Consider the following 19,214-nt stretch of genomic DNA (forward strand, 5'->3'; position numbering starts at 1 on the left):
CTCCTGTCCCAGAGGGATTGCTGTGATTTTTTTTTTTTTGGTGGCAAATAAAGATATTTCATTCTGTTCAATATTATTTTATTTGACCCTTTTATTAGCCCGTCTCCTCTTAAAACCCTGGGTGCTTCCAAGGTGGAGGAGGAGAAGGCAGGCAGGCAGGAGCAGAGGTGGCTGAGGACAGGCCCGCTGAGGTGAGGTAGGCCGGAGCACGGCGGCCGGCACCACCTCTCGGCTGGCAGGGGCACGAGTGCGGCGGGAGCTTCCTCCTGTTCTCAGGCTGAGGACATTCCACGGCTACTCTTAAGCTCTCCTTTCTCACGTGTGGCTCGGGTTGTGTCCAAACGCCCAGCAACGCTTTCCGTTTAACTACACGTTTGTTGTGGAGTTAATTGTAACCATCATCGAATTTAAATTTATAGGAATTTTCTTGGCTCCACCGCCCTCCAGCCAGATGTCTCCGTCTGTCGCAGTTAAATGTGAGGGGCTGAGGATAGGGCTTTCGTTTTTTTCTCTATGAGATGACTGTATTGGAATTTTTATATACAGTTTTTGAAGGAAGGAGGGGAGAGGAGGAGAAACTAGCCCCCTCCTTTTCCTTTTGGAGGCCCCTGGAGGGTGGGAAGGTGGGGCCAGTCCCTTCCCCTCAGGCACAAATGGCTAGGCTCCTCCAGATACCACAAGACCCTCAGGCTGGGGACACCATGATGTTTATACTTTGGGTCTCCTAGAGTAAAAAAATCCTAGAGATTTTTTAATAGGCTTTGGCATGGGGAGCTGTCCTGGGGAAGGAGGTGACCCATGGTGAAAGACGCCACACCCATCTATATTTGTTGCATGTTTCTTCTGTATAAAGATAACCATGGTCTTTTCAGTGCTGTCAGTTAGGGGACTTGGGCAGTCACCATTACCAAATTCGTTATTTTGGGGCAGAGGTTGGGAAACAGTGCCCTCATCGTTCCCCTCTCTTTAGAACTGTTCTTGTGTAATCACAGAAAATGTTTTGGTCAAAATAATTCTGTTGGATGAAAGATAAATGCACCATGAATGTCGCATCTGGGTTCCGTCGTTTTTTATGGCAAGGATCCCGCAGTTTAGGTGTCTAAATCCTTAATTTGCAAATGTGCGCATCAAGGCAAGATACACAAACTGGGGTGAATATATGACCCCACGATTTCCCCATGTGCTCTCACAAATAGTTTTACTCAGTGTGCCTATGGGTGCACATGAGAAAGAATATTATTTGTACACTTTTGCCTGTAAAATGGAGTAAATCTGAGCACATGCACAACTAGGGCTCATTCAGGATGTGTGCCTATCGACAGTGGTGAGTGCCCTAGGAACGTAATGAGGGTTTTGTGTGTGTGTGTGTGTGTGTGTGTGTGTGCATGTGTGTATGACAATTTTCTGGGTATATATATCCACTAGCCATAATGGGCAACATTGGCCTACTAGCTATGTTTCCTGCAAAATAGGATGGAGAAAATTCTGTAGAATGGACCTGTTTATAACGCAAAATATGAATCTCCAACTGACTCCTGATTTTGGAGAAAAATGTTCAAAACCCACAGTTACCACTTTCCTTGCAGTGTGCATCCCCAGAATGGGGATGGCAGGGGGTCATCTGGAAGCAAAAGCAGAGGCTTCTGTGACCCAGGCCCAGCAACCTGTCAGTCCTTAGCGACCCTCTGAAAAGGAGAAAAAAGGGGTCTCTGTCCCCCAAACAAACCCACCTTCTGGCCCCTAGGATGTCCAACCCCCGTAGCCTTGGGCTCAGCCTCTCTGAGTAATCCCCTCCAGCCCTGGAGCTGCCTGGGAACAAAAGAACCTCGTCTAGACGCCGCCATAAAGTGCCCCCCCACCACCCCCCGTGCCTCTAAACCCAGTTTCATTTCGCCCTTAACGACCCAGTGTGTTAGAAAACGCTTCCGCCCTAAATAGTAAACAAATCTGCAGTGGATGGTCTTGGCTCCACCAGCACACCCCAGCCCCCGCCCCCAACTTGCCCCTCATTTTCCTTCTCCTCCAGCCCTTTCTCAGCTCCCCAACCTCTCCAACCGCTCCCCCTCCCAACCCAGTAAATAAACCCGAGGCCGAGTTCAAAGTTTCCCGGAGCTAAGGAGGAATGTCGGTTGTAAAAATCCAAGTTTATAGCGCACGTGGGAGTTTACAAGGGTATTAAGTGGTGTGGGCTGAGAGAGAGCGCCCTGGGCCCCTCCCCTCCTTCTATGGGCTTTGGGGGTGCAGGGGGAACCTAGGGCACCTGGAAGGATATATCACTTGGGGAAAGCCTTACATTGGGGGTTTCTTTGTCTCTCGAATCCCTAGACAACTGGGGGAGGCAGTGCAAAGGCCTCTTGGAAGGAGGCCCACAGCCCCCACTGAACCTCTCCGGGAGGAAGCCCATAGGTCTTGGGAGTCCTATAGAATGGGTTGGGGGGACCCTGCTTTGTGGGAAGCCAGGAAGGTGCAGTCCAAGCTTCTGCAAGGTAAGCCGATTCGGGGATACCTAGGTCCAGTTCTCAAGCCAGAGGGGAAGGAACTACCTTGGGCTAATTTCTCGAGTGGACTGAGGGCAGAGAGGTTTTTCTCACCAAGGCAAAGAAGAACTTTGAACTTCAAGGGAGTCAAGGGCACCTCCCCTTTCCTCTCTCCGCCCCTCTCCGGAATCCATAGGACAATCCCTTTCTGGGCCAATATGCCCCAAAGAGGGCAGCCCCGGGGTTTCCTGCTGCCCCAGGGCTGAATAATTCCATTGCATCCTCCCTGCTCAGAGCCTGCCAGAACCGTGTACACGCGACTGCGCTCTTTATTATTCATATAAACCTTTGGAAAAGGCAACGCCTGGGAAGTTTTTATAACTTTGTTTGGCATAAAAGTTTTACAAGATTCCCCTCCTCCTTTTTAAAAAAAGAACTTAAAGTTTGGTCCTGCCATGGAACGAAATCTCAGGATCTTGGGGAAGGAGGGAAAAGAGAGGCTCAGGGTCCCGGGAGGGGGTCTGGGGCTACCTCTTTCTGCCTAAGGCAAATAAGGTTTGAAGATTGGGATCCATCCTTCCTGAGGTCCACTTTGGAATCAGTTTTTTGGGGCTGCCAGCTCAGGAGATTCCTGTGGACATTGCTCTTGAGATGCATCCTTAGGCCCCCCAAATTTGGACAAATAAATATATATAATCTTCTGGGGTTGCCTAAGAATGAGCAGGAACCTATATTAACATGACCAGACTTTCACCATCACACTGCTTGTCCTTGTCCAGGCTCCATGCTTTCTCTCTCCCACACACATACACTCACACGCACACACACGCACACACACACAGCCCTGCACACACACCCCAATCCACTGCACAAAGTGGAGACCCATAACCTTGACCCAGACCGCCAGTTTGGGAGGTCTGTGCACACACAGCCCTGCATCCCCACTGCCTACAAACTCAACAATGGGTTTGAAGAAAGGCAGAATCCAAAACGCTAAGAAACTCTGGTCGCAGGACTGAAGGAGACAGAGGGCCAGCAGGCTGCAGTCCAGGAGCCAGGAGAACAAAGCTGCCCGTGTGGTAATATAACCTCGGGCTGCCAAGCTCACGGTGACCCCTTGGGCCTACCCAAAACCTGGGACCAACAGAACTCCACTCCCTCATTCCCCCTAACTCCAGCCTGGGGGGCACCATTCGGGTTCAAATCGGGGCCATTTTAGTGTTTGGCTTTGGAAGTCCGGACGCAGATGCGGTGACTTCTCCGAAGGCAGGCCTGTCGGACAAGAATCCTTTGGGATAAAAGAAGTGAAGATACCTCACCCCTGGAACCAGGAACTTCAGGAAGCCATCCATGTCAGTGGCGACGTGCCCCAAAGCCCACTTCTGCTTCCTTCTAATAATGACTGCTGAGGCCTGACTGCTGGGGGCGGCGTGGTGAGGAGCCAAGCTAAGACTGAAGGCGGAGGAAAGTCAACCCCAAGCCTTAGCGACTGAACTGAGAAGCGATGCGACTGAGCCTGGTATTTCCCCCTTCGCTGAGTCCAACACAACAGACAAAAAATAAGAAAGACCAGGAGAGAAAGTCAAGAAGAAGGGGGGGGGGCGGGAAATGGGCAGAAAAGAAATAATCAAACAAACAAACAAACAAAATGTGTAATAAAGAAAAGAAGAAGTAAAAGAGGGAACGGGGCAATAAGGAAAACAACAAATTAAGAAAGAAAGAAAATAGAACAGGAAAAAAGAAGAAAGAAAGAATTTCAAAAAAAAAAAAAAGGAAGAAGGGAAGAAAAATGGAAAGAGAAAGAAGCAAATAAAGAAAAAGGATGAGGAAGAAGGGAAGGAAGGAAGGAGATGGAAAACAGAGCAGTGCTGCACTGAGCCTCCTGGCTAGGTCTCTGGATCCTTCAAAAGAAATTAGCCGGTGAAGGAGGAGCAGGCTTTTCTTGAGGAGCAAGCCGATCCAACTGCAGCCCCCACTTCGGCTGGAAACCCGACCTTCTGGGGCAACACGGAAGCAAACCATTAAAAACTGGGGAGCAGAGGCCTCCCTCCCCCGAAATATCCTCTTATCCATCTCCTCCTCCCAAAGCTTCTCTCCGAAGTGTTTGCTGTCTGGTTTCGATTCCGGAGGCAAAAGTTAAATAACTGGCCGGCTTAGGCTGAGCTGGGAAGCAGTCAGTCTGGCGTGCGCACGCCGGACCTCGGGATGTTGGGATCGCCAGGAGCGCTTTGGATAAAAGTGAATATTTCTGGCTGTGAACACACAATTAAGTGTAAATTAAACACATGTATAGATGTACAACTTGAGAGCATCTGGGAGCAAGTGTGTACAACGTCCAGATGTGATAACAGACCCCACTGGCCCTGCTGCCGGGATGGCTTCGAGATCTCCGGGAGACCAAGTAGGCACTCCAAGTGTCCATCGCCTCCGGCTCCCTCTTCTACCTGTTTAAACGTCTCTCCCCCACCGCACCCCACCCCCGCCACGAGCCACCAAGCAAACCGCTTTTCACCTGATATTTTTCCCTGCTCCCAACTCAGCTACGGCAGAGGCTGGTGCTCATGAAGAAAAGAAGCAAATCTTTCCAAGTTTTGGGACGATTGTGATTTCTCTGGGCCTCCAAAACGAGAGGGGGAGAATGCTGCAATTTCCACCACTGGTTTGATTTTGTTTTCCATTTCACTTGAAGAGATTTCGATACCCACTTTATTATTTTATTTTATTCTTTTACCCCAAAAGGAAGAGTGTCACTTCGTCTTTGGAATTAACCCAGATGACTTCCTTAACCTCATGGGGAAGCTGCGTTAATTTTCGATGGAGAAATCAGGGTGCTTCTGGGGGCTCCTTGAGCCCAAAAAACCACCGAGCTTCCTTTCTGTTCGTTCAGCACATCTTCCTTCTTCTGCTTTCACATGGGGACCCCTAGCACCCCGACCCTCTGCGTGCCCTCTGCAAACCCACTGGATCCTCCTGGAACATGCAAGGAGCTCCCGCACCTTGAGAGCTGAGCCCGCTCTCCTCCCTGGCTCACAGCCCCGCAGGCAGCAGGAGGCCCAACCTCCTCCTTTCTGTGCCTCCAGGGTCTAGATCGCGGGAGGAACGGCACAATGGGCAAGGGCTCTTGGGGTAGGTGAGATTTGTCAAGACTATAGGTGTAGTCGGAGCCCCTCTGTGACCCAGTAGCCCCTGGATTTTCACATTCCCAAGTTGACGCAAGAAGGGGGACCCAGGCGAAGGCGCAGTTCTCTCCGCACCCGTGGAAAGTTGGGGAAATAGCTTAACAGGATCTGTAAGGGGGCGATCCTAGCAACCCAGAGATTTCCTCTGGACGCCATCCAGGCCCCCAGGGGCTGCAGGAGGGAGGGAATCGCCATGTGGGTCAGGGCCTCTGGGTGCCTGGCAGCTGTGGCAGGCGGGGTGGCCAGGGCTACCCGCGTGCCTTTGAACGCCAGGTCCAGACAATAGGACGGAAACGGCCTTTTGCTCGTGGCCTCGAGAAAGACTGAGCCCAAGGGGGCAGGGCTGGGACCCAGACCCGGCTGGCTTTTCCAAGACCAGCACAGATGCTTCCCTAGCCCGCCGGTCCTCACCCTCACTTCTTTCTTTTTACCTTCACTGGGGCAGAATCCAAAGCTGCGAAAACCCAACAAGTTATTTAAGTCTGTGGCCGCTCTGGCTCTTGTTTAACAGCGCCGGGTTTACGCTTATCCTGCGTAATTAGAGGCAAACATTTGTCCCACCGGGGGTCCCACTTAGGCTGATGAATTTGATTTCTTTTTTCATTAATGGGCCGTGTTTATCATACTTCTAATTATTTCAACTTTAAACACTATTCGTTCTTGTGAGGAGGTGGAAGTACAGGCGGGAGGTTCCTTCTCCCCCCGGGATTATTTCCATCAGTAATGGTAAGGATTCTGAAGACACTCCATCCCTTCTCATCGCTGAAGTGAGGGGTGGGCTTGGAGCGGGGGTCTGGCTAGGAGGGGAGATAGGCCCCAAGGCCGAATTACTCCCGTCCTCTCCGGCTGGTTCCTGAGGTTAAGCCTCCTGGCTGATTGTTTTCCAGGCGTAATCTGGAGTTTGTCTCCTTCATCCGCTTCTGCCGCCTCCCCCACCCTCTCCCAGGCTGGACTCGGACTCCGTCTCCCAAGCGGCTTTTCCCGAACTCCCACTGCTCCAGCGCAGTCCTAGCCTGACCTCGGTAGGGGCTCCGGCAGCCCAGCTACTAACAAGGAGAGAAAAGCCAGGAGCAGTTGAGGTGGCCGAGTGGCACCTAGACAAGGGGGAAAGGACCCACCAGGCCCCGAAATGAGGAGCAAGGGCAGGGGACTGGTTGGCCAAACTCCAGGGACAGGCACACCAAGCAGGAAAATAAAGGAGACATGAAAAGGTGGGGGGGGGGAACCCCCCAAAGCCATATAATTCTCAATTGCTTTGGTCTTTAATTTCATCGCTCCATAAATGAGGAAATATCAGTTCCCATACTAAATTTTTATCCCCGGCTGATAAATATGATGGGGATTTTTCGTTGGGTCCTCGTAAAAGCGAAGGGTTTCGATCAAACTGGTCGGGAAAGACTTATGCAGATAATACAAACAGAGTGGCCATAAAGTCTCAGCCGCTTCCCGCAGGGACGGCGGTGGGACAAATGGCTCCCTGGCTCGGCTGCTGCTGGGGCTGTCCCAAGTCGCGTCTGGGGCCTAAACGGCCTAACCTTGCCCGGGCCAACACCCTGTACGGAGCCCACGGCGACCCCTGCAAATGAAAACACAAAACCATTTCAAGTCTCCCCAGGCCGATCCTATAAGCAAGTCACACGTTCAGCATTTCCTTGCAGTTTTCCTGGGGTTCAGGGAGCCCTCCAGCCTTCTCTCGTCCTCCGAATGGGGGAATTCGGCGGAATTCCTCCCGCCGCCCCCTTCTAGCAGCCTCCGGCTAGGGCTTAAGTTGCGGTCCAGCTTCCTCACTCCTCCAGCCAGGGCGCCCAGAGCTTCGGTCTTTTCCCTGCCAGGCTCCAGCCCTTCCGAAAGTCCAAATCGTAGGCTCGGTCCAGGAAAAAATGCGGAGCTACCGGAACGACAACTTATTCTCCAGATTCCGTTTCCTGAGGAAGGGGTGGAGAGTTTAGCTCACTTTGGGAGAAAGGCGAAAGAGAAACGGGAAAAACTATCTGGAGCACACATTTCCCCTTATTTTTCGCTTTCCATTACTAAACAATAACCAAAACAGCAGAAATAGAGTGACCACTCTTTTCCTTTCAAAAATACTCCCGGCCCATTTGCTCTGTGAAGGACACTTCTTTGATTCGGATTTTGTCCGTGTCTTGTCTTGATTCCCAGTGTGATACGTGGCTCTCCCTAACCAGCCGAGGTCCCGCAGATTCCCACTTTCTCTCCAAGAATATTCCCCATTTTAGCCAGGGCAAGTTCAAGCGGAGAGAGAGGGCTGCCAGGGCCTGGGGCAAAGCAGCTGAACCCGCCCCAAGGCCAAAGCCTTCCTACCCCTCAGATGGTGATCCAAGAGCCGCCCACCCAGCCAGGCCCAGGCCACGGCTCCCGTGGGCCAGGAACTGACGCCTCTGGTTGCTGGCTTCCTTGTACCGGCCCCTAAATCCACTGGGAACCTCCTTTCCTGACCAACCCTGAAGTGACCGTGACCCCCTAAGGGGTCCACCCCTGACACTGGAGTTTTCCCGCCAACCACTATAGGAAACTTGCAACTCCACCGACCGCAGAGACAGGCGGCCTGTGCAGCACACAGACCCAAAGGCCAAGCCCGGGGGACGAGAAGGCAGGGGACAGAAACTTTAGTCCTGTCTGGGATTCCTTAACTTTTCTCCCTTTCTTTACCCGCAGAAGCACCCCTCAATCCCTCACCCCACTCCCACCCCCCGGGGAAGAAGCGGGGAGGAGGGTGCAAGGAGAGGAAAGGAAAGGAGAGGAGAGGGAAAGAAGTACCTGAATCGTGTCTTGACCTTTTAATTTGAATTTGACTGTTTTGAGCCCCGAGTTGAGTTGTCTAGCTCTCTCCCTCTCTCCCGCATTTTCCCCCCTCTGCGCCCCCCTCTCCCCAGGAGTTACAGACTCGTTCCCTGATAAACAAACCCCATTTTCCCCAGAAACCGCCCCCCCACACACACTCCCCGGCTTCCTCCACCCCCCTCCCGCCCTTGCCGCCCCGGGGGCTCTTCCTTTGTTCGCCGGGAAGGACTCCAGCACCCCTACCCCGAGGTGGCTGCTAGGTGGCGCTGTTACTCCACGCTGCGCGCTCCGCCTGCCGACAACTTGACCCCGCTGACGTCACGGCCGTCTGAATCATCAAGGCCATTTTCAAATCCCATTGGTCTAGCCGTCACATGGTGAGGACCGAATGCGCGGATAATTATGGAGCTGCTATTTCCCCCCCCCTTCTTTTCCCTCCAGTCCCTCCAACCGCCCCCCCCTCCCGGATGGGGAAAAAAAAAGATGTCAGCTCCTCCGCTGTAGTGTTGCTCCTTAAAAACCCCTCTCTCTGAAAATGACATGCCCTCGCAATGTAACTCCGAACTCGTACGCGGAGCCCTTGGCTGTGCCCGGCGGAGGAGAGCGCTATAGCCGGAGCGCAGGCATGTATATGCAATCTGGGAATGACTTCAACTGCGGGGTGATGAGGGGCTGCGGGCTCGCGCCCTCGCTCTCCAAGAGGGACGAGGGCGGCAGCCCTAACCTCGCCCTCAACACCTACCCGTCCTACCTCTCGCAGCTGGACTCCTGGGGCGATCCCAAAGCCGCCTACCGCCTGGAACAACCTGTTGGCAGGCCGCTGTCCTCCTGCTCCTACCCACCTAGTGTCAAGGAGGAGAATGTCTGTTGCATGTACAGCGCAGAGAAGCGGGCGAAAAGTGGCCCCGAGGCAGCTCTCTACTCCCACCCCCTGCCGGAGTCCTGCCTCGGGGAGCACGAGGTGCCCGTGCCCAGCTACTACCGCGCCAGCCCGAGCTACTCCGCGCTGGACAAGCCGCCCCACTGTGCCGGGGCCAGCGACTTCGAAGCCCCTTTCGAGCAGCGGGCCAATCTCAACCCGCGCGGCGAACATCTGGAGTCGCCCCAGCTCGGGGGCAAAGTGAGTTTCCCTGAGACCCCCAAGTCCGACAGCCAGACCCCTAGTCCCAATGAGATCAAGACCGAGCACACCCTGGGGGGGCCCAAAGGCAGCCCCTCGGAGAGCGAGAAGGAGCGGGCCAAGACTGCCGACTCCAGCCCGGACACCTCGGATACCGAAGCGAAAGGTAAGGCCGCCTGGGCCGCGGGGCCGGGCTTGGGACCCTTGGGCACTTGGTCTTCCGGGCTGGGGCGAGGGGCGGAGAGGGGGGAGGGATTGGGCCGAAGAGTTCCCGGACTGTCTAGGGAATGCGACCCCAGCTTGAGACTCGTGTCTGGTGAGCGCCGGGCTGGTGGTGTATTATGTGGCTAGGGAAGGTAAGCGGCGACGTGGAAGAGCCTGGCGGGCCGCGATCGTGAGCGCTGGGGCGGGGGTGGTGCGCACGGCGGGCGGCCTGCGGGCGCCGAGGGCTATCCAGGGCGGGTGTCCGCTCCCAGACGCGTGCTGCCCTTGGTTTGCTTGCTCTAGGCTGGTGTCCTGGGGTGCTGATTTCCCGGCTCAGGTCAGAGGCTTGCAAAAAGCTTAAAATGGCGTTCTTGGGCCGAGGGGCTAGAGAAGGCTTGGGGGAAGAGGGATTTCGCTTTACTGCGTTTTCCCAGTTGAAAATTGTTTCCTGCGAAACACGATTTGTTGTTTGTGGGTCTGATATGTGCGTGCGGTTTGGGCTCCTGCGGTTTTTGGTTCCGCCCGGCCTCGGGCAGCAGGGCTGGGGCCGGAAGAGGTGGAGGTGAAGGGCCCTCTGCCACGTCCCTCCTGCCCCCAAACTCCCTGGTGGCGTTGGAGCAGGGCATTTGGAATGTTCCAAGTTTGGTTTTTTGTTGTTTTCTTTTATTCTGTCTCGTCCTTTAATTTTTTTTCTTTTCCTCTTTTCTGGTTAATTTTTTTTCCTTTGGTTTCCAAAAGCAGCTTACAAATGAGTGGTTGGGAAATTTCCATGTGCGTGGCAAGCGGTTTTCTCTGGAAAAAAGAATGTGATATTGGCTAGATTTCACTGTGATTTTGATTGGAGAGAGAAAACGTAGTCAGAGTTCAAGCTCAGGATTCAAGATTCATTTCTACTGCAGAGACTGGGGGCCTCTAGGATCTTTCTCTGACACCTGGAGAAAAAATGTGGCGGAAAGGGGAGCCGGAGGGTAAGGCAGAAGGCAACGACTTTTCCTGAAAAGTTGGTGCAAAGAGGATTGGAAAAGGCCCAGTGGGGAGGAATAAACTTGCTTCCCCAATACTGGCTATTGGGGGCTGCAAATGAGAGTGGCTCATTGGGGAGTAGAGGCAGATGAGATATTGCGAGCAAAGCAGGCTGAGGGCGGCCTGGATCTTGTGGTGCTTTGTATATGGATGCGGCACACACGCATGCCTGGCGGCGACCTGTGTCACACTCACACACACCCCTCTCACACGCTTCGCGTACACTCACGCATGCCCGTTCACACAGGCACACTCTTTTGGTGGGCAAGGGGCTAGAGCCTCAGCCTTTGGAGTCTGCTCTGCAGAGGTGGCCTTGGCAGTAAAGACCCTGGTAAGGGAATGAGCAAGGGGTGTGTGCGTGAAGGTGAGGAGGAGAGTGGAGGTACCCACATCCACGAAGCCTTCATTGTAACATGTATTCGTTGTGAAGCTTTAATTTTACACCCGCTCTCCAAACCCTGCATGTGGGTAGGGTGCAGATTTTGGGCAGGAAATTCTATGTTTTAGCTTTACCAAATGCAAAGTCAAGGTTAAGATGCCCACTTCTTAATTCAGACTGCCCCTATTCTGGTAGGTGCCCCTTTCTTTCCTGCCCTCTGCCCAACAGCCTAAGTCCCTCTCTCCCATCTAGGCCAGCCTCAGCCTGCACTTTGCCTGTGCCCTGCTTGTCCCCCATTTTGGTGTCTCCACCAGGTCAGAAGCAAGAGGGCTTGGCCAAACCTTCCCCATTTGTAATTGCTGTGTTCCCCACATAACCCAAAAACCCTAAAAGGAAAATAAACAGGACAGAATTAGATATGCAGAGCCTTTAAACAATTTGACAGGAGACTGCAGGTGCAGAGGTAAGAGAAGAATTAAAGAAACTCAGATTTTTTAGACAGGAACCTCCCAAATTTGCATTTTTCTGGTGCTTCCTGGTCCTCTTAGGGCCCTGAAAATAAGATCTAAGAAGCAGACAACTTCATTTGGAATAAGGAGGCGATCAGAGCACAGAGCCATCAGCAGAGCCCTTTTAGGGTACCACTCTTGAGTCTCCAGATTCAAGGTTTTTCTCTAGAAAAGATGCCCAAAGTCCCCTTTGCTGCTTGAGGAGCAGGGCTGGTCCATTTCAGCAGGACTGTTTGCCTGAAGGAGAGAAGCTGTCAGTAAGATAATGGGAAATACACACTATACCTACAGTATTTCCTTATATAGATGCATGTGTACTCATCTATGTGTGCAGGTGTGTGTACATCTGTAGAGGTATGCACATGTACATGTAATATACACATCTGCATATACATAGATTGGGCAGGAGATTTCCAGGAAGCTGCATTGCCTCAGGATATCTCTCCCCCTTGACCTTAGCTCCTAGGGCTAAGGAAGTTGTTTGAGGGCCCCTCGGTGTGCCCCAGAGCTGTTGCCCCTGACCTCTGCTGCCCCACACAAGCTCCCCTTCCCCAGCTGCACACAGCTGAAGGAAATGGCCAGCAGAGGAGGAGCTGGCAAGGGAGAGATCAAGTGGAACAAAGTCGGCCTGTGGCACCTCAGGTGGGAGCAAGGGCTGGGGGCCTAGCGAAGGGACATTTTGCAGTGGCCTCTGGCCACAGAGACTGGAACAAAGTCCCTCCACAGAGTTTAAAGAGGTCAAAGCTCTCTGGGAATTGTTCAGGGCAGTGGAATGGACTCTGCACTCCTGTCTGGGGCCTGGAAAACTCTTTTCCTTCTGGTTGGATTTTTCCAGAGTTGGAATGGAGCAGAGTGGAGGGAGGGCCTGGTGAGCTTTCAGGCATCCACCACGGTCAGTGATCTGGGGGAGAGAAAAAAACTCAAATCTGCTAGGTCAAAATGGACATGGGTAATTAAAATGTAATAAATGTTTGGAAGCAAGAACCTTCTTTCTTTCTCCCCTTTAAGTCTAGACCCCAAAGAAATTCTAAGAACCTTGAACCCCAGAGGATCCCACCGGCGACGCCGGTGTGGAGAGAGCAGCTCCCCTGAGCTCCCACGGCCGCCCCCACAGCAGGCTGGCAAACGCTGCAGCGCGCTGCGAGGGTTTGCGTCTTCAAGGGATACTTATGTAAATAATGTTATTTTTAACAGAGGAGATAAAGACAGAAAACACCACAGGAAATTGGCTGACAGCAAAGAGCGGAAGGAAGAAGAGGTGCCCCTATACTAAACACCAGACGCTGGAATTGGAGAAAGAATTTCTGTTCAATATGTATTTGACGCGAGAGCGCCGCCTGGAGATTAGCAAGACCATTAACCTTACAGACAGACAAGTCAAAATCTGGTTTCAAAATCGCAGAATGAAACTCAAGAAAATGAACCGAGAGAATCGGATCCGGGAACTGACCTCCAATTTTAATTTCACCTGAGCGCGCCCTCCCCTCCCCCTTCCCTCTCCTCCTTCCTTTCCCCGCCCCTCCTCCCTTTGTGCCTGGTGGTATATATTTTTTTTCCTCCCTGAGTATAAATGCAACGCGCCTGCAAAAAGGGCAAAGACCTCAGACTCTCCTTCCAAAGGACCTATGGTTCGTGCTGCGAAGACGCTGCCGTCTCAATCAGGAGAAACGGGGTGCCGGGGTGTGGGGTGTGGTGTGTGCCCGCATAGACGGGGTGGGAGTGTGGCTGGTGTGTGTGTCAACCCCTCACTCACCCTGCACTCACACACAGCATCCTTTCTTCATGCAAAGTTAAGGTCGAATCCACCCGATTGTAGGGGGAAAAGAGGGGGGAAAAATCAGCCAGAGAGGGTCTGGAATCCCGCAGAGCACAGTCAGTCACTCCTTCCTTGCTGCATTTCCTCCTTAGAATAATAGACGTTTCAGAAAGTTCAGCTAGTGTTTGTGTGTTTGTCGTAGCGCCCAGCGCCTCCACGGAACCCCTCTCCATGTCTTTAGCTCCCAGTTGCTCTGAAAATCTGCTTGAAGTCTCTTATTTGTACTGTTTTCTGCTTTTCTCTCACCCCTCCCAGAACCCCCACATCCCCCCTCCACTGACATCTCAGAAATTCCATCCAAAAGAACAAAAAAATATTAAAAATACAAAAAAGAACATAGTGAAGCAAAGACAGAATGCCACCCCCCCCAAAAAAAAAATCACCCTGTCCCTGCCTGGGAGTTGTGTTATTTAAAGATATTCTGTATGTTGTATCCTTTGCATGTAGCTTCCCTAATGGAGAAACAAAAAATCTTAATAAATTTCCAGAATCATAATCCTCAAATGGATGGGTTTCTTTTTTTTTTTTTTTTTTTAGTGTTTTCTAGCAACACCCCCCCTCCCAAAGAAGCTGACTGTGAGTGTGGATGTGTGTTTTGTGTTTGACTCATCTCCTAGAGCCTTTCTAGAACGTCTCTTGGCTGGTTTAATGTAAGTGAGAGACCATAACGTTGATTTAAATATTATCCAGGTGACCACAATAAGTCAAGGTCATAAAACAGTAATGTCAGGACGGTCTTGGTGCGCGCGAGAGGTGGATTTTATGATCTGCAAATATAATGTGGTGCTGCAGTAAAAGATGCATTTAAAGGTGACTGGAGGAGGGAAAGAGGCAGAGAGCAAACTGCAATCTTGAGGAGCAGACGGATCTGATTGCCTGGGGTGCTGGGCCGGCGCACCCCACCACTGCTGGGGGCACCCCAAGAGCCCCCCCCCCCCATCCAAGGAGAGGAATAAACTTAACCGCCGGAGGGGGACGAGGAGCTCAGCCTCCCCCTCCCCCGCTCCTCGACAGCAGCAGCAGAAGCGCGGGCAGCGGCAGGAGGAGGAGGCGACAAGGTAAGAGAAGCGGTTTCTTGTTCTTCTCTTGGCGGCGGAGTGGGGACTAGCGGCGTCCCCAGGTGCCCGGCGCGCGGCGGGCAGATCAGGCAGGAGAATGTTGCGGACATCCGGGCTTGCTGAGAGCCCGGGTCTTGCCTTGAGGCTGCTCGCAGCGGACTGTAGCGGCTGTGAGCTCCCTTTCTTCCCGTCCCCGGCCTGTGGCCGTGGGGTTTGGCTGTTGAAGGGGTAAATTGGTGGTTTTTGGTGTCTTTCTCCTTGCCGGTGATTAGGGTCGCCTGGAGGTGGAAATAGGAGGCTAGGTGCTGCTGAGTCGAGTCATCTGACGGAGCAGGCAGAAAAGGTGGGCTACAAAGTGTTGGGGGTTTAAGCTTAGGTTTTCTTGCTGATTTTACTGGTTTGGGCACGAAGCTTGTCTGGGCTCTCAGCCCCCATGCTCCCTGGCCACAGGGCTTTGCCAGACAAGTGGCCTGATTGGAAGTGGCTTCAGGGCACAGGCACAGTGCTTCCGCCACGTAGAGAAGAAGGAGCCCAGCTGGGAGAGGGAAAGGATGAGGAGAAGAGGGCAGGAGAGACAGCTGAACAAGACAGGAGAACCCAGCTCCAGACTTAAAGGACACTCCAGCTGCCCCCAGGGCCACGGCCAGAGGCAAGGGAATATCTCCACTGCCAAGTGGTGGTGGGGGCGGGGCAGGGGGTTGGTGGCCAGTGGTCCCATTTCACCACATTTTCCCTTAGCGATTTGCTTAGACAAGAGAAGCTGATGAGGCAGTCAGACCCCCCTACCCACCCAACCACCTAAAGTCTCCTCTCTAGTCCTTAGGGAGGTTGTGGGGGCGGAAAGGGGGACGGGGCTGAATTTCTTCCTTCCCCAACCCCCTTCCCTTCTCCGGATAAATGCCAAGCCGAATTTCCCGCCCTGCTTGCTCAGCTGATCTGTGGCTTAGGTAGTTTCATGTTGTTGGGATTGAGTTTTGAACTCGGCAACAAGAAACTGCCTGAGTTACATCAGTCGGTTTTCGTCGAGAGCCCCAACCCTTCCTTCCCAGAAGACTCCCTGCCTCCCCAGTGGGACTGCCCCTCAGCCGCCTCCCAGATAGGGCAAAGTGGGTACAGACAGAGGAGGGCAAGCTGAGTTGGACTGTGGGACCAATCTAGAGAAGCCCGCTTTATACCGTCCCCTCCTCAGCCTGTCCCAATCCCTGTGGCTGAGGGAAAGGAGCTCTCCCTGAAGCTATTGTCTCCTGGGCCCAGCTGATAGAGACATACAAAGAAGGGCCAGCCAATTCCTAGGAAATCCAGGTGTTTGAGTAAGAAGTGGCCTGGCAGCTGAGGTGGGCAGCAGGGTGGGGCGGGACCATTAGGAAATGGAGAGGAGCGCAGAAAGAGAAGGGAATCTCTGGAAGGGTTAGCTTCTCTTACCTGCCATGTTTAAGGAAAGAATTTGCTTCTGGTAGATTGGGGCTTCCCTTTAGAAAAGTAGGGTGCCTGGGGGTCCCAAAAGTTGGGGAGCTCTGAGCAACAACCCAGCCACCTCCCCTTCATCTCCAGGAGGAAAGGACATATTTGGGATGGTGGTAGGTTAGAGGAACACCAAGTCCAAGTAGAACTGCCCACACTCCCCCCACCCACCCACCTACCCACAACACACATCCTACTGGGAAACATCAGGACGAGAACCTGCCTCTGGTCTCTGGCTGGCTGGCTGTGGCCCATAGGCTGTGGTCTGTGTATCTGTGTGACTATGGTGGTCAGGCGGCTGCCTGCCTTTGCGCTGTGTGGAAATGTCTGGGTGCAGGGAGGCTGCCATCGCCCACCATCGCTATGTTGGGAAGGCAATTGACTGATGGAGGGGGGGCACGGAGGAGGAAAGATAAGGGGGTGAAGGAAGTCTCAGAAACGCAAAAACTTTGCAAATATTCCCTCCCCTCCTTTATCCCTCTGGTTCCTCAATTCCAGCCCTGGTTGCTAGAGAGCAGGCCCTCGAAAGAGGTGTCACTGACTGCAGAGAAAAATGGGAGATCAGGGACTGTGGAGAGATACACCCATGTTCTCAGAGAGACTGGGAAAGAGAGAGCCCAAAGAATGAGGGCAGTTTCCTAGTTCTTTGGAATTACTGTCATTAGTAGAACATTATAAACTTTCAAACAGGGAAACAAATCATATCCCTACAACAATATATGTGCAAATATGTATTTATCGAGTTCTGTATTCTTCCAGTAGTATGCTAGGGGAATATATGTGACCTTGTGTGTGGGGGAGTCTCTGTTCTTATATCTCTGCCTCCTCCTGCCTCTCTCAAATCCAATGCACCCCTTCTCTCTCCCTCCCTCTCTCTCTCTCTCTCTCTCTCTCTCTCTCTCCCTCTCTCTCTCTCTCTCTCTCTCATACAAAGGGATCTCTTTTGACTCCATGGAGGTTGGAGGAGAAAAGGGGAATAAAGTCTTCTCTCCAACTGAATCTGCCTGTCCCCATCCTTTTCTGGGGGGGGGGGATCTCCACACCCCTTGGAGGGAAGTGTTCACCCCCCTCCGTGGCTTTGGGGGGAATGGGGAGGCTTCCAGAGAGTCAGACCAGCTGGTGAGAGACAGGCAAGGGGCTCCCCGGGTTGGGATCCACCAGCAGCCTCTAGGTGTTCAGGCTGCTGGCGGCTCGGGGCCAGTTGGGGTGAAGGGAGTCTCAGACAGGGGCGGGGCGCTTCGGAGTGCCTGGTCTGGAGACAGAGTCCCTGATGGGCCGAAATTCACCAATGAACGACTTCTAAGCTGTGGGTCCTTCTGCCCCCATTTCTGCTCCAGAGCCGGTGGGTTTATGGGGGTGGAGGATGGCCACAGGGTCGGGGGCCGTGGGCCCCTCTCCCCAAATCCCAGGGAGTGGGGGAAGGTCTCCTAGGGCCAAGGTGAGGACCAGTCTGGTGGCCAGAGTCCACCCCCGGGGCCCTGGGGCCGTGGATCATGGCTAAGACGATTTATTCGCTTCGCTGGAAGGGAGTCTTCCGAAGGAACAGCGTGAAGAGGAGGGAAAAAATGATCTCTCTCGTCTGCGGATATTAAGATGGATTTTTATTTCTTAAAGGACCCTCCCCGCCGAGAGCGCATAAGCGTAAACTTAATATATGCTCCGCAGCCCAACTCCAGAAATCGCAATAAAAGTTAAAACCTCCCCTACTGGTTTTTTTTAATTATGATATGGGAAAGAGGAGCAGGATTTATAGAGCTGAACTCTCGGCGTGTGTTTGAGACCTCCGGGAGAAGGAGGAAAAGGCAAGAGCTCGCCAAGGAAAGCCTTGGTTTCTGAGATATCTCGCCGGCTTCGGAGGCTCCGGCTCGGCCCCGGCCGGTCTGCAGTGGCCTCCGGGGGACCTCCGCTCCCCCGCACCTTCCGCCCCGGCCCAAGGCCTGGCCTCTGCTCAGAGATGCAGCCCCTCTCTGAAACAGGTGAAGGGCGGCGGCGACCGAGGACTGGGGGCTGTGGGTGGAAATGCCAGGGCGGGGTCTTTGTGTGGGTCCCGTGCAGGGGACGAGATCTGGTGGCCGGCGGACGGCTGGGGTAGGAGGGCGGGCCGGGCCGGGCGGAGAGCACCGACAAGGTGGATCGTGTGCGGACTTTGGCCGCAGACGGAGCGGAGAGAGCTCCCGGGCGGAGGCCGGCGGCGAGGCGGGCCACCGGGTGCTGAGTCAGTTGGAAGGACCTTGAGGTCTGTTTGGTGTTTGGGCTGCCAGAGGCGGGGGGCGGGCGGGGGGCGGCCCGGAGTGCGGAGCGCGCGGTGCGCTGGGCGCGGCGGCCGGCGTGCTCGAGGCAGCAGGCCCCGCACACCTCTGCGGCGGGAGAGCCGTGTCCAGGACCACCGGACTGAGGCCGACCAGTGATTAGAGTCTTGAAAAACAAATGCAGCCAAGGGTCTTTCTTTCCTTTTCTCTTTTCCACGTAAGCGGTCCTTTCTTTTTTCTCTCTTTCGGAGATACCTGGATTTGGTCCAGAGCAGGTTGCCCGCGGGAGGGCCCCGCGAGCCGCAGCGCGCGAGGGAGGGCGTGAGGGAGGGAGGGCGAGCAGGAGGGAGGGAGGAAAGGAGGGCGGGCGGCGGCGGCGGCGGTGACCGGGGCTTCCCTCCCCCGGCGGGAGGCGGCTGCCCTGCATCTATGGCCCTGGGGAGCCGAGGAGCAGGTAACGAAGGAGCTTTCCCGAGGCGGGGCTGGACCCAGCGCGAGGAACCGAGTCTTCTGGGTGTCGGTCCGAGGCCATGGAGGGGAGAGAAGGTAGGGAGATCGGCGCCCGCCGGGACTGGCAGTGAGGCCTCGGAAAATGTTGCAACTGTATTTGATTTCAGGCTCACACTCATGTTGTGAGCCTGTCTGCTTCGGGAGATGCGGTTTGTCTGTCTGTCTGAGACGTTCCAAACCCTGGGCTCTCCTTCCAAACGCTGGGGAAAAAATCAGGAAAATTCGCCGGGTTGTGCACTTTTCATTCATTGGATTCTCTGCAACTCAGAGGGGCTGGTTGCCGCGCCCCCAAGTTGAAAGGGAGCTTTCCTCCTCCTGCGTTCTGGATGCGGGGTCCTCTGGCTCCCTCTGCCACGGGCTGAATTTCCAGCACCAGGTTCGCGGGCCGCCCTGAGGTTTGAGGCCAGACAGCTCCCGGTCCGGCAGG

General features: G+C 53.9%; 1 protein-coding gene across 1 annotated transcript; it reads left to right on the top strand.

Annotated features, from left to right (window-relative positions):
• The first annotated feature begins 8,993 nt into the window (after window positions 1-8,993).
• Window positions 8,994-13,165, top strand: HOXC10 (homeobox C10). Its single transcript, XM_077167997.1, has 2 exons — window positions 8,994-9,744; window positions 12,888-13,165. Exons 1-2 carry the CDS (start codon window positions 8,994-8,996, stop codon window positions 13,163-13,165), a joined length of 1,029 nt encoding a protein of 342 aa, XP_077024112.1.
• Window positions 13,166-19,214: the final 6,049 nt, after the last annotated feature.

This window comes from Tamandua tetradactyla, chromosome 7, assembly GCF_023851605.1.
Source record: "Tamandua tetradactyla isolate mTamTet1 chromosome 7, mTamTet1.pri, whole genome shotgun sequence".
Classification (NCBI taxonomy): Eukaryota; Metazoa; Chordata; class Mammalia; order Pilosa; family Myrmecophagidae; genus Tamandua; species Tamandua tetradactyla.

Excerpts from the sequence above, each read along its gene's own strand:
- HOXC10 (XM_077167997.1), top strand. The coding sequence starts at position 8,994 with ATGACATGCCCTCGCAATGTAACTCCGAACTCGTACGCGGAGCCCTTG. Across the intron at positions 9,745-12,887 it reads CTCGGATACCGAAGCGAAAG|AGGAGATAAAGACAGAAAAC; the intron begins GTAAGGCCGCCT and ends TATTTTTAACAG.